At 39.8% G+C, this 19,949-nt stretch overlaps 1 protein-coding gene across 1 annotated transcript in view; it reads left to right on the forward strand.

The window, feature by feature from the left end:
* LOC123329975 (endogenous retrovirus group K member 25 Env polyprotein-like) overlaps positions 1 to 19,747 on the forward strand; it is a 79,552-nt gene extending 59,805 nt beyond the window's left edge. The window contains exons 2-3 of the mRNA XM_045163168.1: positions 12,231 to 12,333; positions 17,391 to 19,747. Of these exons, the coding sequence (XP_045019103.1) occupies positions 17,726 to 18,937 (1,212 nt within the window). The 5' untranslated portion in view covers positions 12,231 to 12,333; positions 17,391 to 17,725 and the 3' untranslated portion in view covers positions 18,938 to 19,747. The remainder of the gene's footprint in view (positions 1 to 12,230; positions 12,334 to 17,390) is intronic.
* The last annotated feature ends 202 nt before the right edge of the window (positions 19,748 to 19,949 follow it).

Raw genomic sequence — 19,949 nt, forward strand, 5'->3', positions numbered from 1 at the left:
GCTGGGAGGGATTGGGGGCAGGAGGAGAAGGGGATGACAGAGGATGACATGGCTGGATGCCATCACTGACTCGATGGACGTGAATCTGAGTGAACTCCGGGAGTTGGTGATGGACAGGGAGACCAGGCGTGCTGCGATTCATGGGGTCGCAAAGAGTCGGACACGACTGAGCGACTGATCTGATCGGATCTGATGGTCCAGTTCTTACATCCAAATATGACTACTGGAAAAACTACAGCTTTGACTTTGTGAATCTTTGTCAGCAAAGTGATATCTCTGCTTTTTAATATGCTGTCTAGGTTTGTCGTAGCTTCTTCCAAGGGGCAAGCATCTTTTAATTTCATGGCCGCAGTCACCATCTGCAGTGATTTTGGAGCCCAGAAAAATAAAATCTGTCACTGATTCTACTTTTTTCCCTTCTATTTGCCATGAAGTAATGAGGCTGGATGTCGTGATTTTAGTTGTTTGAATGTTGAGTTTCAAGGCAGCTTTTTCACCCTCATCAAGAGGCTCTGTAGTTCCTCTTCACTTTCTGTCATTAGAGGGGATACCTGAGGTTGTTGATTTTTCTCCCAGTGTTTGATTCCAACTTGTGATTCATCCAGCCTGGCATTTCTCATGATACATTCTGAATATAAGTTAAATAAGCCGGGTGACAGTATTCAGCCTTATTGTGCTCCTTTCCCAATTTTGAACCAGTTTTTCCATGTCCCATTATAACTGTTGCTTCTTGTCCTGCATTCAGGATTTTGGGAAATGGGTGAAGTGGTCTGGTATTCCTGTCTCTTTAAGAATTTTCCAGTTTGTTGTGATCCACATAGTCAATGAAGCAGAACTAGACGTTTTTCTGGAATTCCTTTGCTTTCTCTATGATTCAGTGAGTGTTGCAATTTGATATCTGGTTCTTCTGTCTTTACAAAATCCAGTTTGTACATATAGATGTTCTTGGTTCACATACTCCTGAAGCCTAGCTTGAAGGATTTTGACAATAACCTTTCTAGAATATGAAATGAGCACAGTATTGCAGTTGTTTGAACATTTTTTGACATTTCCCTTCTTTGGGATTGGAATAAAACTGGGCTTTTCTAGTCCTGTGGCCACTGCTGAGTTTACCAAATTTGCTGACATATTGAATGCAGCACTTTAAAATCCTAAAGATGATTCTGTTAAATACCTTAACTGGAATTTCATCACCTCCTCTTGAGGTCATACTGACCATATATTAACATTTTATCCTTGGAAAATATTTAACCACCTCCAGACTCTTTTTCCTCACTAATAAAATGAGATTATAATAATTCTTATTCTCTTATGTGGTGGGAAATAAAACGATGTAATTTATATTCAATCTCAGTATAGTGTTTACTGGAGCAAGCAGTGGCAACCCACTCCAGTATTCTTGCCTGGAGAATTCTAAGGACAAAGGAGCCTGGTGGGCTATAGTCCATAGGGTTGCAAAGAGTTGGATGTGACTGAAGGAATTGAGCCACACACATACTATTGGATCCACTGTAGAGCCTCAGTGTGTGTCAACATTGATGTTGGTGCTGGTATTCATACTTCTGTATCATACCTGACTTCAGAGCCTCCTGAAGTTTTTCTCCCACTTGATTTATTTAACCAGTTTCTATACTTTCCTAAAGTGAAAGTGAAAGTCCCTCAGTCATGTCTTACTCTGCAACCCCATGAGCTATACAGTCCATGGAATTCTCCAGGCCAGAATACTGAAGTAGGTAGCCTTTCCCAACCCAGGGATAAAACTCAGGTCTCATGCATTGCAGGGAGATTATTTACCAGCTGAGCCACAAGGGAAGCCCAATAGTCATGTATGGATGTGAGAGTTGGACTATAAAGAAAGCTGAGAGCTGAAGAATTGATGCTTTTGAACTGTGGTGTTGAAGAAGACTCTTGAGAGTCCTATGGGCTGCAAATAGATCCAACCAGTCCATCCTAAAGGAAATTAAGTCTGGAACATTCACAGTAAGAACTGATGCTGAAGCTGAAACTCCAATACTTTGGCCACCTGATGTGAAGAACTGACTCATTTGAAAAGCCCCTGATGCTGGGAAAGATTTAAGGCAAGAAGAGAAGGAGACAACAGAAGATGAGATGGTTGGATGGCATCACCAACTCAATGGACTTGAGTTTGAGTAAACTCTGGGAGTTGGTGATGGACAAGGAGGACTGGCATGCTGCAGTCCATGGGGTTGCAAAGAGTTGGACACGACTGAGGATTACAATAAACTGTGGAAAATTCTGAAAGAGATGGAAATACCAGACCACCTGACCTGCCTCTTGAGAAACCTGTATGCAGGTCAGGAAGCAACAGTTAGAACTGGACATGGAACAACAGACTGGTTCCAAATAGGAAAAAGAGTACGTCAAGGCTGTATATTGTCACCTATTTAACGTATATGCAGAGTACATCATGAGAAATGCTGGGCTGGAAGAAGCACAAGCTGGAATCAAGATTGCCGGGAGAAATATCAATAACTTCAGATATGCAGATGACACCACCCTTATAGCAGAGTAAAGGAGAACTAAAGAGCCTCTTGATGAAAGAGGAGAGTGACAAAGTTGGGTGAAAACTCAACACTCGGAAAACAATCATGGCATCTGGTCCCATCACTTCATGGGAAATAGATGAAGAAAAACTGGAAACAGTGACTGACTTTATTTTTTTGGGTTCCAAAATCACTGTCAATGGTGACTGCAGCCATGAAATTAAAAGACGCTTCCTCTTTGGAAGGAAAGTTATGACCAACCTAGACAGCATATTAAAAAGCAGAGACATTACTTTGCCAACAAAGGTCTGTCTAGTTAAGGCTATGGTTTTTCCAGTAGTCATGTATGGTTGTGAGAGTTGGACTACAAAGAAAGCTGAGCGCTGAAGAACTGATGCTTTTGAACTGTGGTGTTGGAGAAGACTCTTGAGAGTCCCTAGGACTGCAAGGAGATCGAACCAATCCATCCTAAAGGAGATCAGTTCTGGGTGTTCATTGGAAGGACTGATGTTGAAGCTGAAATGCCAACACTGTGGCCACCTCATGCGAAGAAGTGATTCATTGGAAAAGACCCTGATGCTGGGAAAGATTGAACTCCGGAGGAGAAGGGGATGACAGAGGATGAGATGGTTGGATGGCATCACCAACTCAATGGACATGAGTTTGGGTAAACTCTGGGAGGTGGTAATGGACAGGGAGGCCTAGTGTGCTCTGGTTCATGGGGTCACAAAGAGTCAGACACCACTGAGCGACTGAACTGAACTGATACTTCCCTAGTATGCATACTTTTCCATAAAATGTAACTTTTTCATTGTTTTTCTAAACATGTCATCCAATTCCCATGTAAGTCTGCTCGCACATGTCAGAGGCTTTGGCTGCCTCTGATGGCAGTTTGAAGAGAGAGCCAAGTGGGGCCAGATGTACTCCTCTAGTCTGGCTCTTTGACATAGCCTTCTTTCCTTTGATGCTCAGTTCAGTTCTGTTTTATGAAATTAGTTTCTCTGACTGTTTTAACCCATTTCAATACTTAGCAGGTATTAACACCTTACTCCGAGAAGGCAATGGCACCCCACTCCAGTACTTTTGCCTGGAAAATCCCATGGACGGAGGAGCCTGGTAGGCTGCAGTCCATGGGGTCGCTGGGAGTCGGACAAGACTGAGCGACTTCACTTTCACTTTTCACTCTCATGCATTGGAGAAGGAAATGGCAACCCACTCCAGTGTTCTTGCCTGGAGAATCCCAGGGACAGGGAAGCCTGGTGGGCTGCCATCTATGGGGTCGCACAGAGTCGGACATGACTGAAGTGACTTAGCAGCAGCAGCAGCAGCAACCCCTCACTGCTTTTGTGTTTTTAATAAGCATAGGGGTCTGGTCCATACAAGAGGATTAGCAAACGGTATTAACTGGAATCCAGGGATTTTGCTAAGGCCTTTTTTACTTATCAAATATGTCAGAAGAGTGGTGACATTTTTCCCCACTAAAATATCTGTGAGAACTTGGGATAACTGAATGTGTGCATCATGTCCTTCACATATTAGCTCTAGGTCACAAAATATTCATATTTGTGCATCTTTATGCATTTGCAAGTAGAAATTCCTCCAAGACTTCGTAATAGCCTGGCTCAGTCCTCTAACTGTGAGGCTGATCGGGAAATTGAGAGTTTGAGGAAACTCAGTGGGAATTACAATGTCCAGTTTAAGTCCAACTGGACATAGTTTTCATTGGGCACAGATAGAACCAAAATATACCACTTTTAACCTGATTCTCCGCAGGCTAATTTAGTTTTCCTACCAACTTTTGAAGTTTGAAAAGCATGTTACAGTAAAATCTCCTTCATCAAGTAAAGAACAGGATGCAAAGTGGAATTGCATTGCTGTGTTTAAATAGAGTATCATATTTTTAAAATAATGAGAAATTTTCAAAGAAGAGGACACATCTATGTGTGCTGAAAACTAATCTGTTTGATTTGCAAATATCATTTTTTCTTATGGGAAAGATTTGAACAAGGTAATTTTAGGCAACAAGACTACTTTAGCTATTTTTGTCTAAATTTAAATTTAAATGAAAGCTCAGCAATCACTCCTTTCAAACCAGTGTTTTTCATTGTTATTAATTTATTTTGTCAACAGTGTATTATAGACTAAATCAGTGGTGCTTTTTAAAAATAATATTGTTAAGTAAAGGGTTTATTTTATTTCTTATCTGATTACATAATGCAAGCCACTTCTGGAAGCTTAACAGAAAATTACAAAGGCTTCTCTGGGCCAAGATAGGGGAACTAATTCAATTATAATAAAAAGGATTTAAACCCAAGCCATAAGAGTTCTTGCTTTTATTGATTATTTTTCAAGCCTTCTGAAGATTAAAATCGAAAAGCTTTAATGCAGGATTATAGACTAAGCTAATAATCTTAGAAAACCAGTCAATTCAGTAATGTTCGTATGAATTAGAATAGTTTAGCAAATATAATTAAAACATTAAAAGTCTAACCTCTGGCAAATAAAAACTTGCAAAATCCAGTGGATTTATAAAAGGAAAATATGTATTAAGTCATATCATTTAGATTTTTGCCACTGTATTGAAGCAGAAATTATATATGAAAATAAAAAATATTTGGTCCTCCTCAGAAAACAAGATGACCAATCTTGGATTTCTCTCTTGTGTTGCACAGCTTCTGATATTTTTATACCTCAGAGTTCACTATAACCCAACAACTGACTGAAAATAACAAACTGCTACTCTTCAGTCAAAAACAGATTGAGCTTACTGATCCGTAAAAGTGTAAGGATAGCAAAGGTGCTTAATACTGTTCTTAAAGGCCTCCCTCTGGTTATGTCACTCACTATTCTGTTCAAAATCTTCGAGTTCCCATTACTAACATGCTGCTGCTGTTGCTGCTAAGTCACTTCAGTCGTGTCCGACTCTGCGTGACTTCATAGACGGCAGCCCACCAGGCTCCCCTGTCCCTGGGATTCTCCAGGCAAGAACACTGGAGTGGGTTGCCATTTCCTTCTCCAATGCATGAGAGTGAAAAGTGAAAGTGAAGTCACTCAGTCGTGTCCGACCCTCAGCGACCCCATGGACTGCAGCCTTCCAGGTTCCTCCGTCCATGGGATTTTCCAGGCATAATAATAGTCAAATACCTTTGTATAAATAATGTGACATAAAAGTAGGATTGTCCTTTTAGCTGGTTTGTTTCCAAGAAATGCATGTGCAGGGCATGGGGCTGATTGTAGGGAGTCGACATTGACTTCTGAACCCTTAAGTTTTATTTGCGCAGCACACATTATTAGTCTGGTTCTGGTGCTTCCAGAAGAAAGGAGTAATCTTGACCTGTGTCTCCTGGAGGTTTTAGAGATGAAAAAGCTTCCTGAGAAAGTCTGTCTTTCCTGTGAAAATTCCAAAGGCACAACAATGACTGTAGCTGCCTCCAATGGCTAAATGCAGAGAACAGCATAGGGTTTGAGCAAGCTACAGTCACACAAGTGGTGGGGAAAGCTGTTTGGTCCTGTTGACCACATGCATACCTAGTGGAAAGAGGCCAGGACTTGAGTCCTTTGGAAAGAACTGTGGTCACGAGGCCAGATTAGAGGGTCAAAGTTACCTAGAAAGATGCAATATGAGGTGGATCACTGGAAGTCAGGGACTGATAGCAGAGGTGTAAGCTGCCGCTTAGCAGCAGTACGACCTAAACTGGAAAATGCAGAACAGAGATGGGTGAAGTCCTTACAAAACAATCAAAATGAAATAATTAAATGTAAATGAAATAATTCAACATCATCAACCACGTAAGACCTGTCCACCTTTGTTACATCGCCCATTTAGCCTTCCATTTTCAAAAGCTTAAAAAAGCAAAAAGTATACCGAATGGTGGGAGTTGAGGGAAAAAAGTCAGAATTAAGGAGGAAGAGTAAAACAAATACCAAAACTGACCAATAAAAAACACTTGGCCTTATTTACCACTCCCCTACCTTTCTCATGGAAGGGTTTTGAGATTATGGAAATTAGGTGGAAATTCTAGTTTGTATCACACAGTATCGTGTGTTTAGATTTGACCATATTCTATTGTGATTTTAAAAAAAATAAACTGAAATAGATTGTCCAATAAGATGCAAAAGTAAATAAAAGTGCTTCAGGATTCGTTTGATATATCTCCAGGACAGGGTGATTAAAAGGAGGTGCTTTAAGAATGCAGTTACTTTTTGTCTCATATACCATAAGTCTAGTTCACTAAAATAGGTGCCTGGAACTCTTGATTTTGACATTATGAATCTGATAATATATTTCACTTTCATAAACTTGACTAAGTCTCAAACCACATATGCATTTTCTAATACTACGCTACACTGAAAACACTTTTGATGTGTGTTTAGCCCATAATTAGCCCTCAATAGAAACTATTTTTTTGTTTTATTTTATTTTATTTATTTATTTTTTTTTACTTTACAATATTGTATTGGTTTTGCCATACATCAACATGCATCCACTGCGGGTGTACACATGTTCCCCATCCTGAACCTCCCTCCCACCTCCCTCCCCATACTATCCCTTTGGGTCATCCCAGTGCACCAGCCCCAAGCTTCCTGTATCCTGCATCGAACCTGGACTGGCGATTTGTTTCTTATATTATACATGTTTTATGCCATTCTTCCAAATCATCCCCCGCCTCCCTCTCCCACAGAGTCCAAAAGACTGTTCTGTACATCTGTGTCTCTTTTGCTGTCTCACATACAGGGTTATCATTACCATCTTTCTAAATTCCATATATATGTGTTAGTAGGCTGTATATTGTCACCCTGTTTATTTAACTTATATGCAGAGTACATCATGAGAAACGCTGGACTGGAAGAAACACAAGGTGGAATCAAGATTGCCAGGAGAAATATCAATAACCTCAGATATGCAGATGACACCACCCTTATGGCAGAAACTGAAGAGGAACTAAAAAGCCTCTTGATGAAAGTGAAGGTGGAGAGTGAAAAAGTTGCTTAAAGCTCAACATTCAGAAAACGAAGATCATGGCATCCGGTCCCATCACTTGGGGAAACAGTGTCAGACTTTATTTTTCTGGGCTCCAAAATCACTGCAGATGGTGACTGCAGCCATGACATTAAAGACGCTTACTCCTTGGAAGGAAAGTTATGACCAACCTAGACAGCATATTCAAAAGCAGAGACATTACTTTGCCAACAAAGGTCCGTCTAGTCAAGGCTATGGTTTTTCCTGTGGTCATGTATGGATGTGAGAGTTGGACTGTGAAGAAGGCTGAGCGCCGAAGAATTGATGCTTTTGAACTGTGGTGTTGGAGAAGACTCTTGAGAGTCCCTAGGACTGCAAGGAGATCGAACCAGTCCATTCTGAAGGAGATCAGCCCTGGATTTCTTTGGAAGGAATGATGCTAAAGCTGAAACTCCAGTACTTTGGCCACCTCATGCAAAGAGTTGACTCATTGGAAAAGACTTTGATGCTGGGAGGGATTGGGGGCAGGAGGAGAAGGGGATGACAGAGGATGAGATGCCTGGATGCCATCACTGACTCGATGGACGTGAGTCTGAGTGAACTCCGGGAGTTGGTGTTGGACAGGGAGGCCTGGCGTGCTGCGATTCATGGGGTCGCAAAAAGTCGGACACAACTGAGCAACTGATCTGATCTGATCTGATACTGTATTGGTGTTTTTCTTTCTGGCTTCACTCTGTATAATAGGTTCCAGTTTCATCCACCTCATTAGAACTGATTCAAATGTATTCTTTTTAATGGCTGAGTAATACTGCATTGCGTATATGCACCACTGCTTTCTTATCCATTCCTCTGCTGATGGACATCTAGACTGCTTCCATGTCCTGGCTATTATAAACAGTGCTGCGATGAACATTGGGGTACACGTGTCTCTTTCGATTCTGGTTTCCTCGGTGTGGATGCCCAGCAGTGGGATTGCTGGGTCGTATGGCAGTTCTATTTCCAGTTTTTTAAGGAATCTCCACACTGTTCTCCATAGTGGCTGTACTAGGTTGCATTCTCACCAACAGTGTAAGAGGGTTCCCTTTTCTCCACTTCCTCTCCAGCATTTATTGCTTGTAGACTTTTGGATCACAGCCATTCTGACTGGCGTAAAATGGTACCTCATTGTGGTTTTGATTTGCATTTCTCTGATAATGAGTGATGTTGAGCATCTTTTCACGTGTTTGTTAGCCATCTGTATGTCTTCTTTGGAGAAATGTCTATTTAGTTCTTTGGCCCATTTTTTGATTGGGTTGTTTATTTTTCTGGAATTGAGCTGCAGGAGTTGCTTGTATATTTTTGAGATTAGTTGTCAGTTGCTTCATTTGCTATTATCTTCTCCCATTCTGAAGGCTGTCTTTTCACTTTGCTTATAGTTTCTTTTGTTGTGCAGAAGCTTTTAATGTTAATTAGATCCTATTTGTTTATTTTTGCTTTTATTTCCAATATTGTGGGAGGTGGGTCATAGAGGATCCTGCTGTGATGTATGTTGGAGAGTGTTTTGCCTATGTTCTCCTCTAAGATTTTTATAGTTTCTGGTCTTACGTTTAGATCTTTAACCCATTTTGAGTTTATTTTTGTGTATGGTGTTAGAAAGTGTTCTAGTTCATTCTTTTACAAGTGATTGACCAGTTTTCCCAGCACCACTTGTTAAAGAGATTGTCTTTTCTCCACTGTATATTCTTGCCTCCTTTGTCAAAGATAAGGTGTCCATAGGTGCGTGGATTTATCTCTGGGCTTTCTATTTTGTTCCATTGATCTATATTTCTGTCTTTGTGCCAGTACCATACTGTCTTGATGACTGTGGCTTTGTAGTAGAGCCTGAAGTCAGGCAGGTTGATTCCTCCAGTTCCATTCTTCTTTCTCAAGATTGCTTTGGCTATTCGAGGTTTCTTGTTTTTCCATACAAATTGTGAAATTATTTGTTCTAGCTCTGTGAAAAATACCATTGGCAGCTTGATAGGGATTGCATTGAATCTATAGATTGCTTTGGATAGTATACTCATTTTCACTATATTGATTCTTCCAATCCATGAACATGGTATATTTCTCCATCTATTAGTGTCCTCTTTGATTTCTCTCATCAGTGTCTTATAGTTTTCTATATATAGGTCTTTAGTTTCTTTAGGTAGATATATTCCTAAGTATTTTATTCTTTTCATTGCATTGCTGAATGGAATTGTTTCCTTAATTTCTATTTTCTCGTTATTAGTGTATACAAATGCAAGGGATTTCTATGTGTTGATTTTATATCCTGCAACTTTACTATATTCATTGATTCTCTCTAGTAATTTTCTGGTGAAGTCTTTAGTGTTTTCTATGTAGAGGATCCTGTCACCTGCAAACAGTGAGAGTTTTACTTCTTCTTTTCCAGTTTGGATTCCTTTTATTTCTTTTTCTGCTCTGATTGCTGTTGCCAAAACTTCCAAAACTATGTTGAATAGTAGTGGTGAGAGTGGGCACCCTTGTCTTGCTCCTGACTTTAGGGGAAATGCTTTCAATTTTTCACCATTGAGGATAATATTTGCTGTGGGTTTGTCATATATAGCTTTGATTATGTTGAGTTATGTTCCTTCTATCCTGCTTTCTGGAGAGTTTTTATCATAAATGGATGTTGAATTTTGTCAAAGGCTTTCTCTGCATCTATTGAGATAATCATATGGCTTTTATTTTTCAATTTGTTAATGTGGTGTATTACATTGATTGATTTGCGGATATTGAAGAATCCTTGCATCCCTGGGATAAAACCCACTTGGTCATGGTGTATGATCTTTTTAATGTGTTGTGGATTCTGATTGCTAGAATTTTATTATGGATTTTTGCATCTATGTTCATCAGTGATATTGGCCTGTAGTTTTCTTTTTTTGTGGGATCTTTGTCAGGTTTTGGTATTAGGGTGATGGTGGCCTCATAGAATGAGTTTGGAAGTTTACCTTCCTCTGCAATTTTGTGGAAGAGTTTGAGTAGGATAGGTGTCAGGTCTTATCTAAATTTCTGGTAGAATTCAGATCTGAAGCCATCTGGACCTGGGCTTTTGTTTGCTGGAAGATTTCTGATTACAGTTTCAATTTCCGTGCTTGTGATGGGTCTGTTAAGATTTTCTATTTCTTCCTGGTCCAGTTTTGGAAAGTTGTACTTTTCTAAGAATTTGACCATTTCTTCCACGTTGTCCATTGGAGAAGGCAATGGCACCCCACTCCAGTACTCTTGCCTGGAAAATCCCATGGATGGAGGAGCCTGGTGGGCTGCAGTCCATGGGGTCGCTACGAGTCTGACATGACTGAGCAACATCACTTTCACTTTTCACTTTCATGCATTGGAGACCGAAATGGCAACCCACTCCAGTGTTCTTGCCTGGAGAATCCCAGGGATGGCGGAGCCTCATGGGCTGCCATCTATGGGGTTGCACAGAGTCAGACACGTCTGAAGCAACTTAGCAGCAGCAGCAGCAGCAGTAGTCTCTTATGACCCTTTGTATTTGTGTGTTGTCTGTTGTGATCTCTCCATTTTCATTTCTCATTTTATTGATTTCATTTTTCTCCCTTTGTTTCTTGATGAGTCTGGCTAATAGTTTGTCAATTTTATTTATCCTTTCAAAGAACCAGCTTTTGGCTTTGTTGATTTTTGCTGTGGTCTCCTTTGTTTCTTTTGCATGTATTTCTGCCCTAATTTTTAAGATTTCTTTTCTTCTACTAACCCTGGAGTTCTTCATTTCTTCCTTTTCTAGTTGCTTTAGGTGTAGAGTTAGGTTATTTATTTGACTTTTTTTCTTGTTTCTTGAGGTATGCCTGTATTGCTATGAACTTTCCCCTTAGGACTGCTTTTACAGTTTCCCATAGGTTTTGGGTTGTTGTGTTTTCATTTTCATTTGTTTCTATGCATATTTTGATTTCTTTTTTGATTTCTTCTGTGATTTGTTGGTTATTCAGCAGCGTGTTGTTCAGCCTCCATATGTTGGAATTTTTAATATTTTTTCTCCTGTAACTGAGATCTAATCTTACTGCATTGTGGTCGGAAAAGACGCTTGGAATAATTTCAATTTTTTTGAATTTACCAAGGCCAGATTTATGGCCCAGGATGTAATCTATCCTGGAGAAGGTTCCATGTGCGCTTGAGGAAAAAGTGAAATTCATTGTTTTGGGGGTGAAATGTCCTATAGATATCAATTAGGTCTAATTGGTCTATTGTATCATTTAAAGTTTATGTTTCTTTGTTAATTTTCTGTTTATTTGATCTATGCATAGGTGTGAGTGGGGTATTAAATTCTCTCACTAATATTGTATTATTGTTAATTTCCCCTTTCATACTTGTTTGCATTTGTCTTACATATTGTGGTGCTCCTATGTTGGGTGTGTTGGGAGGCGCAGTGCAAAATAGCCTTGAAGGAGAAGGTCCTTGGGGAAATGGCGAAGGGCCAGAAGTACCCAGGCATTGTGTACTGATAGCTGAAAAACATTTCCTGCCTTTGGCTATGCTCAGAGCCAAAATTTAGCAATTAAACATTAAAGACATTGCTTGAGAAAATGGGTCATGGATAAACACATGGGTCGTTAAGAACGTTAAGAACATGGTCCTTGAAGTATCTTTTACTGATTATATCTTAGCCTTGTACGTGCTCTGCTGGCCATATATTCTAAGCTCTTTGTTCCTTGCTCCTATAAAAAGGTTTGACTGCAGAAATAAAGTTGTCAGTCCTTGCGGAGACTGTCCGAGCATTGTTCTTTCAGGTTCTCCATTTCCAAGTCCCGGGAAAGAAAATTCCCACAGGTGGCACCCAAAACAGGGACTTGATAGGAAGACTGAACAAAGCAGCGAGCCCTGCAGAAAGAGGTAAGCAGGATGGGACAACATAGCAGTAAGATTCCTTTCATTTCTATAATACATCACTTTTTGAAACAAAATGGTGTTAATGTTTCAAGAGATCAGTTGAACGACTGCTATCATATATGACTGGAACATAATCCATGGTTCCCAGAGGAGGGGGCGCTCGATCTAGACATATGGAAAAGGGTTAAGAATAATGTTTTAAAAGCATATCGGCAAGGAGTCCGTATTCCCCCTCAATGGTGGGTTACATGGTCACTCATATGGGCTGTCATAGAACAAATTGAAGGACATAATGTTGATTTGGAAGTGGAGACTGTTCGGTCTTTACATGAATATGAGCTTGAGGAACAAGATTGCAAGGTGCTTTGAAATATAAGAATGTTATGCTCAATCAGACACAATCCCTGGAAAAACAGCTTGGAGACGTATGTATACAGGATGTGTTGAAACTGAAACCACTTAGAGCGGAGGTCATTTCATTCAACGGGCAGCCCAAATCTGAGGTTTTCCCTTCTACTCCGCCTGTAACAGCAGTTGCTAACTTTGCTCGTACTAACCATTTCACTCCTCCTCGGGAGGTGCCTGCTTGCACTTTCGCTTTCCCAATACAGTTTGATCAACCTGCCCAAGTCCAGAATTCTTGGGCTGGTTTAGATTTTGGTATGTTGTCTAGCTTTAAGAAAGCATGCACTCTGTATGGACCTACTTCTCCTTACTGTGTAGAATTCCTCACAGGATGGGCTGATCATTGGATGCCATATGATTTTTTTCAAGTAGCAAAGATGGTTCTAAATCCTCAACAATTACTTCAGTGGCAAATGTGGGTTGATGATGAAGTCCAACAAATGATGATTGACCAGCAATCTCATGGTAACCCCGCCAATTTAACCTATGAAATACTCACTGGAACGGGAGCCATGGCTGATATGACTGTGCAATTAGCTAATATTACCCCTCAGATGCTGTATTTCATTAAAGAATTTTCTTGCAGAGCATGGGCAAAGGTTGATAGTGTTAACTCTGATGGTTCATTTGTCAAGATTACCCAAGGGCATGAAGAGGCATATTCCCAATTTATAGGAAAATTAAAGGATGCCATTGAAAAATCTATCAAGGATAAAACCTTACAAAATATTATTTTAAAACAACTTGCCTTTGAAAAAATGCTAATGAGGAATGTCGATCCCTGCTTAGACCAATTCGAGAAACAGGTTCTCTAATGGAGTATTTGAAAGCTTGTAGAGATATCGGATCTATGTCCCATAGAGCAAAATTAGTGGCACTAGAAACTTTTAATGTGCAAGAGGCTGCCAATGCTAAATGTTTTTAACTGTGGGAAGGCTAGCCATATGAAAAAACAATGCCACATGCCAGTGCAAACAGCTAAAAATAATACCGCTAAGTCGCTTCAGTCGTGTCCAACTCTGTGTGACCCCATGGGCGGTAGCCCACCAGGCTCCCCCATCTCTGGGATTCTCCAAGCAAGAACACTGGAGTGGGTTGCCATTTCCTTCTCCAATGCATGAGAGTGAAAAGTGAAAGTGAAGTTGCTCAGTCGTGCCCGACTCTTTGCGACCCCATGGTCTGCAGCCTACCAGGCTCCTCTGTCCATGGGATTTCCAGGCAAGAGTACTGGAGTGGGTTGCCATTGCCTTCTCCAAAAAATAATACTACTTCTAATAAAAAAAAGGCCCCCAGGAGTTTGCCCAAAATGTAAAAAGGGATTCCATTGGTTGAATGAATGTCGTTCCAAATTCGATAAGGATGGAAATGCATTAACTACAGAGGCACAACAGAAACAACAGGGAAACTAGTAAAGGGGCTATCCTCTAGCCCCACAACAAAAGAAGGACCCCACATCATGACACTACAAGTAGCTATATCTAAGAGTGCTTACATTGATATACGTAGTCCTTATGACATGCAGTTAATAGAATTATACAGTCCTCATAAAATCCCCACTGGATATTACGGTCCGATCCCATCTGGAACAGTGGGACTGATTTTGGGATGTAGAAGTTATACCATGAGAGGTTTAGTAGTGTTGACTGAAGTTATGGATGAAGATTATGAAGGAGAGATACATGTCATGGTGAATGTCGTAAAGTTAGGAAATGTATACTTACAAAAAGGGGAGCACTTTGCACAACTATTACTTTTGCCATATGTCATACCATTTAGGGCATCTAATAAAATTAGGCAGGGGTGGTTTGGTAGCACCAATCTTGCTGCCGCACTATCTACCTTATTAAAGGAACATCAAAAGCCTATGCTTACTCTAAAGATATAGGGAAAAAATTTCACAGGTATGTTGGATACAGGAGCCAACATTTCCATTATTAGAACTGAAGAATGGCCCCTTGAATGGGGTAAGACTGTGGCTCCTTCCAGATTGTTAGGGGTAGGCAAGGCTAATGCTACACAAACTTTCATCAGTGCATCCTATTTACAAGCTTATGGTCCTGATCAAATTGTAGCTTACATCAAACCATATATTACCAGTATCCCTATTAATTTGTGGGGAAGGGATATTCTTGAACAAACAAAGCCACAATTTCTCTAAATGAGGCTTTTTGATGGGGGGCATTGAGTTAACACCGCTGCCTATTGACTGGGAATCTGATACCCCAGTATGGACACCTCAGTGGCCCCTGACTAAAGGAAAGTTGGCAGCTCTCACACAATTAGTAAATGAGCAACTACTGAAAAATCATATAGAGCCTTCATTTTCCCTATGGAACTCTCCCATTTCTGTAATAAAAAAGAAATCAGGAAAATGGCGAAAGTTGATAGATTTAAGAAATGTTAATAATACTATGATTCCTATGGGGCCCTTACAACCTGGATTGCCCTCCCCTTCCATGGTGCCAAAAGGATGGCCTGTAATTATTATTGATTTATAAGACTGCTTTTTTTTACTATACCTTTGTATCCTAAAGATAAAAAACGTTTTGCTTTTTCTGTTCCTTCTATAAATCACATGGCTCCTGTTAAAAGATTTCAATGGAAGATTTTGCCTCAGGGAATGATGAACTCTCCTATCATTTGCCAATATCTCATATCTGTTTTATTACAACCCATTAGAGATAAATATCCTATGGCTTTCATAATTCATTATATGGATGATATACTCCTCTCCATGGAATCTGAACTCTGTTTACAACAGTTATATGACGAAGTCACTACCACTCTTCAAAATCATGGCCTGCTTGTTGCGCCAGATAAGATTCAATTGAAAGCACCCTTTAATTACTTAGGACATGTTATGGAAGAGTCTAAGATAAAACCTCAAAAAACTCAAATCTCTGTGCATTCTCTATGCACATTAAATGATTTTCAAAAATTTATAGGAGATATTAATTGGCTTCAGCCATCTATTGGCATTCCCACCTATGCATTACAAAATGTATTTAAAATTTTAGAGGGGCCTCTTGACCCTAATAGTCCTAGACAGCTAACAAAAGAAACAGAAGAAGAATTAAAATTTGTTGAAAAACGCATTCAACAATCTTTCTCAACTTGGCTGGATCATACCCAACCAGTCTATTTATATATATTCCCCACCAAATATTCACCTACTGCAATCATAGCTCAAAACAGCCTGATAGAATAGATATATCTACATACTAAACAGTCAAAGAAAATCGTATCATACATTGAGAAAATAGGGCAACTAATTGTATCAGGAAGGAGCCATGTACAAACCTTAACTGGATTTGATCCATATGCAATACATGTCCCCTTGACAAAAAAGGAATTACAAATTGCCTTACAGTATAACATGACCATGCAAATAGCATTAAATGATTTTCAGAACGTTATCTCATTCCATTTGCCAAAAGGAAAATTATGGGACTTTCTACAATTTACTAAAATTTTAGTAACTAATATCATTGCCTCCCAGCCTATTTCAAATGCACCTACCTATTTCATTGATGGCAACAAGAAAGGGATAGCTGGGATCATGGGCCCTGATATCAAAGAGAAATTACCCACTACCTATTCTTCAGTACAAAGAGTTGAATTGTATGCTTTATATGCTCTTTTGTCTCTTCAACCATTATCTTTCAATGTATATACTGATTCCAAATACCTTGCTTCCCTTTTCCCCAATTTTGTTACCGCCTTTTTATACAACCTAGATGAAGAATTATATATTCTCTTTTCAAGGACTCAAGCCTTAATTCAATCACGTACGGAACCTTTCTTCATTGCACATATACGTGCTCATTCAGGTTTGCCTGGCCCCCTGGCAGCAAGAAATGATGCTGTTGATAGGTTCATAGCTCCTGTCTTTACGTCTGCTATTGACAAACACGCTAATCTTCATACCAATGCTAAAAGATTGCACTCTAAATGCCATATTCCACTCACTGAAGCGAGACATATCATTAAATCCTGTGACGTCTGTGCTCCTCTGCACTTACGTACCACAGTTTCGGGAGTTAATCCTCATAGGCAACAGCCTAACTCCCTTTGGCAATCTGACTTCACTCATTGCTCCTTAGGAAAGTTTTCTTTGCTTTTTGTTTCAATTGATACATTTTCAGGTTTTATATGGGCAGTGCCTTTCTCTTCAGAATCCAGCAAACACTCCATTTCCGCACTTTTACTCACCTTCCCTGTTATGGGGATACCTTCGGTCTTAAAAACAGATAATGGGCCTGCATTTACCTCTCACTCATTTCATTCATTTCTTATGGAATGGAATATAACACACATCATGGGGATACCCTATAATCCCTAGGGTCAAGCAATTATTGAAAGAGCCCATCATACTCTTAAAATTCATTTATTAAAACAGAAATGGGGACTATGGAAGAGAAGATACACTTCTTATCCTATGAACCCTCAAGTGTTATTATCTTTAACTCTTTATTCCTTAAACTTTTTAAATTTAATAAAAGATAGTTCTGATACTTGTGCAGACAGACATTTTGCAGAGGAAAACAGTAAGAAACTGTTAGAAGTCAACACACCAATATGGTATAAACAGTTTAATCAATGGTCGCCAGGAATCTTACGACTCCTAGGCAAAGGTTACGGTCTTGTCGTTGCAGATGGAGAAGAAATCTGGGTTCCACTTCGCCATGTCTATTATCGAGAAGGACCCCGAGACTGGACTCCCTCGACAGGTGATGCAGCTGACATGAGGGGTCTCGTCAATGACCATAGAGGAGCCGAAGAGAAAACGTCAACGTCTGAACCCCTACCCGACATGGGCTCAGGTGAAAAACATGACTCATCAGGCTGAACAAACACTGAAAGTTACTGAAACTCCCATGACTCCAGATAAGCTGTTTCTGGCAATGCTAGCTGTTCTCTCTTGTTCCTCTGGGGTAATTGTGGAATATGTTTACTGGGCATACATACCTAATCCCCCTTGTTATCCATAATGGATTGGGTCGACAAGGTCCCTATGGTATTCACCAGTGACAGCCTGCACTTCTCAGCTCCATGGTCGACACGAAGACCAGTTCATGAAGAAAATGAAGGAAGAAAAATAAATATTTCTATTGGATTCAAAACCTTACCCAAATGTTTCAGATCTCACCCTTTATGCATAACCATATTCCCACAATGGCGGGCTTACTCAGCACACAATGGTTCTGCCTATCGTATAGGAATGTTTGCAACTGCATCCTTCCTGCTAAATGGCCCTGAGAGGCATTATCCTGGACAAATAGTTAACTATACTAATTCACTCTTCCAGCCTGAAGAACAAATATGTGATGTTGTATCATGGAGAAGGAAGCAATCAATTCAATCTCTATATTGGTCAGATTGTCAGGGACAGTTTGGGAAAATCTCTATCATTCAGCAAAATCAATCTATATTTAAATTCATTGACTGGGGGCCCCACGGATTGTTTGTGAACTGCTCTGAGGAACAAGAAAAGAACCATAACTGTTCCTGGTATAATAAGTCCAACGTGTGGGGATTTCATAAGACCAATACTAGATTTTGGACTGATAAGGACGTACTGTTAAATTGGTATAATGGGGGATTGTCTCCACCTCGACCCAGAATCATAGTCCCTATCGTGGGACCTGAGCAATGGCATGTGTGGAAGATTCCTGCTGCATTGGAGCACTTTGCCAGTGTGTATGGGACTGTGAAAGCCTTAAAACCTCAAAACTATACCTTTTTATACAATAGTACAGGTTATATCCAATCTTGTGTGCACCTCCCATACATGTTTATTGTAGGTAACTTTGATATAGATCTTTCTGCTAAGATTGTTAATTGTATAGCATGTGCCTTGTATACATGTTTAAACCATACTATTTCATATCATAATGTCAACATTGCAATAGTCAAGCAGAGATCTGAATTGTGGCTTCCTGTTAACCTAACAGAACCATGGACCGACTCTGTATTTCTCTCAGTGTTACTCAAAAATGGCTTAAAGAAGTCAAAGCGCATAATAGGATGGATTATTATTGCTGGTATCCTTAGTCTAATATCTATTGTTAGAGTAGGAACCCTATCTGGTATGGCAGTACACAATTTTATACAGAATCATGATTTTATAACTGCTTGGCACAAAGATTCCCATGATCTCTGGACTCAACAAGCTCAAATAGATCAACAATTGCAAACATGAATTAATGAATTACAAACAGTGGTAATTAATATAGGAGATCAAGTACAGCAACTTACTTTCCGAACACATATACATTGTCATTGGAATTTTACTTCTTTCTGTCTGACTAACATGCCCTATAATGGCACTGAGTATCCTTGGGATAAAGTTAAAGCACATTTGCAGGATCTCACAGATAACTCAAGTTTGGACAGCAACCTTCTAGAATGACAAATTGCTAATTTTCAAGTTAAAATATCTAAGGAATTATATAGCACCCAATTTTATGATACTTTAACCAAAACATTATCCTCTCTGGATCCCAGGACTTGGTTTTCAGGAGGCAACCTTTATATATATATATATATTAATTGCTCTGCTTTTTCTGTCATTGTTTGTGGGATACAGATGTCTCTACTCAAGACTCCGTGCCTCCCACAATGGAGTCCAACTAGCAGCTGCCATGCTTAAACTAAAAACAAAAGAAGGATATGTTGGGAGGCGCAGTGCAAAATAGCCTTGAAGGAGAAGGTCCTCAGGGAAATGGCGAAGGGCCAGAAGTACCCAGGCATTGTGTACTGATAGCTGAAAAACATTTCCTGCCTTTGGCTATGCTCAGAGCCAAAATTTAGCAGTTAAACATTAAAGACGTTGCTTGAGAAAATAGGTCATGGATAAACACATGGGTCGTTAAAAACACGATGGTCCTTGAAGTATCTTTTACTGATTATATCTTAGCCTTGTACGTGCCCTGCTGGCCATATGTTCTAAGCTCCTTGTTCCTTGCTCCTATGAAAAGGATTGACTGCAGAAATAAAGTTGTCAGTCCTTGCAGAGACTGTCCGAGAGTTGTTCTTTCAGGTTGGCCGTTTCCAAGTCCCGGGAAAGAAAATTCCCACAGGGTGCATATATATGTATAATTGTTATATCTTCTTGGATTGATCCTTTGATCATTATGTAGTGTCCTTCTTTGTCTCTTTTTACAGCCTTTGTTTTAAAGTCTATTTTATCTGATATGAGTATTGCTACTCCT

This window comes from Bubalus bubalis, chromosome 17 (assembly GCF_019923935.1).
Source record: "Bubalus bubalis isolate 160015118507 breed Murrah chromosome 17, NDDB_SH_1, whole genome shotgun sequence".
Taxonomy (NCBI): domain Eukaryota; kingdom Metazoa; phylum Chordata; class Mammalia; order Artiodactyla; family Bovidae; genus Bubalus; species Bubalus bubalis.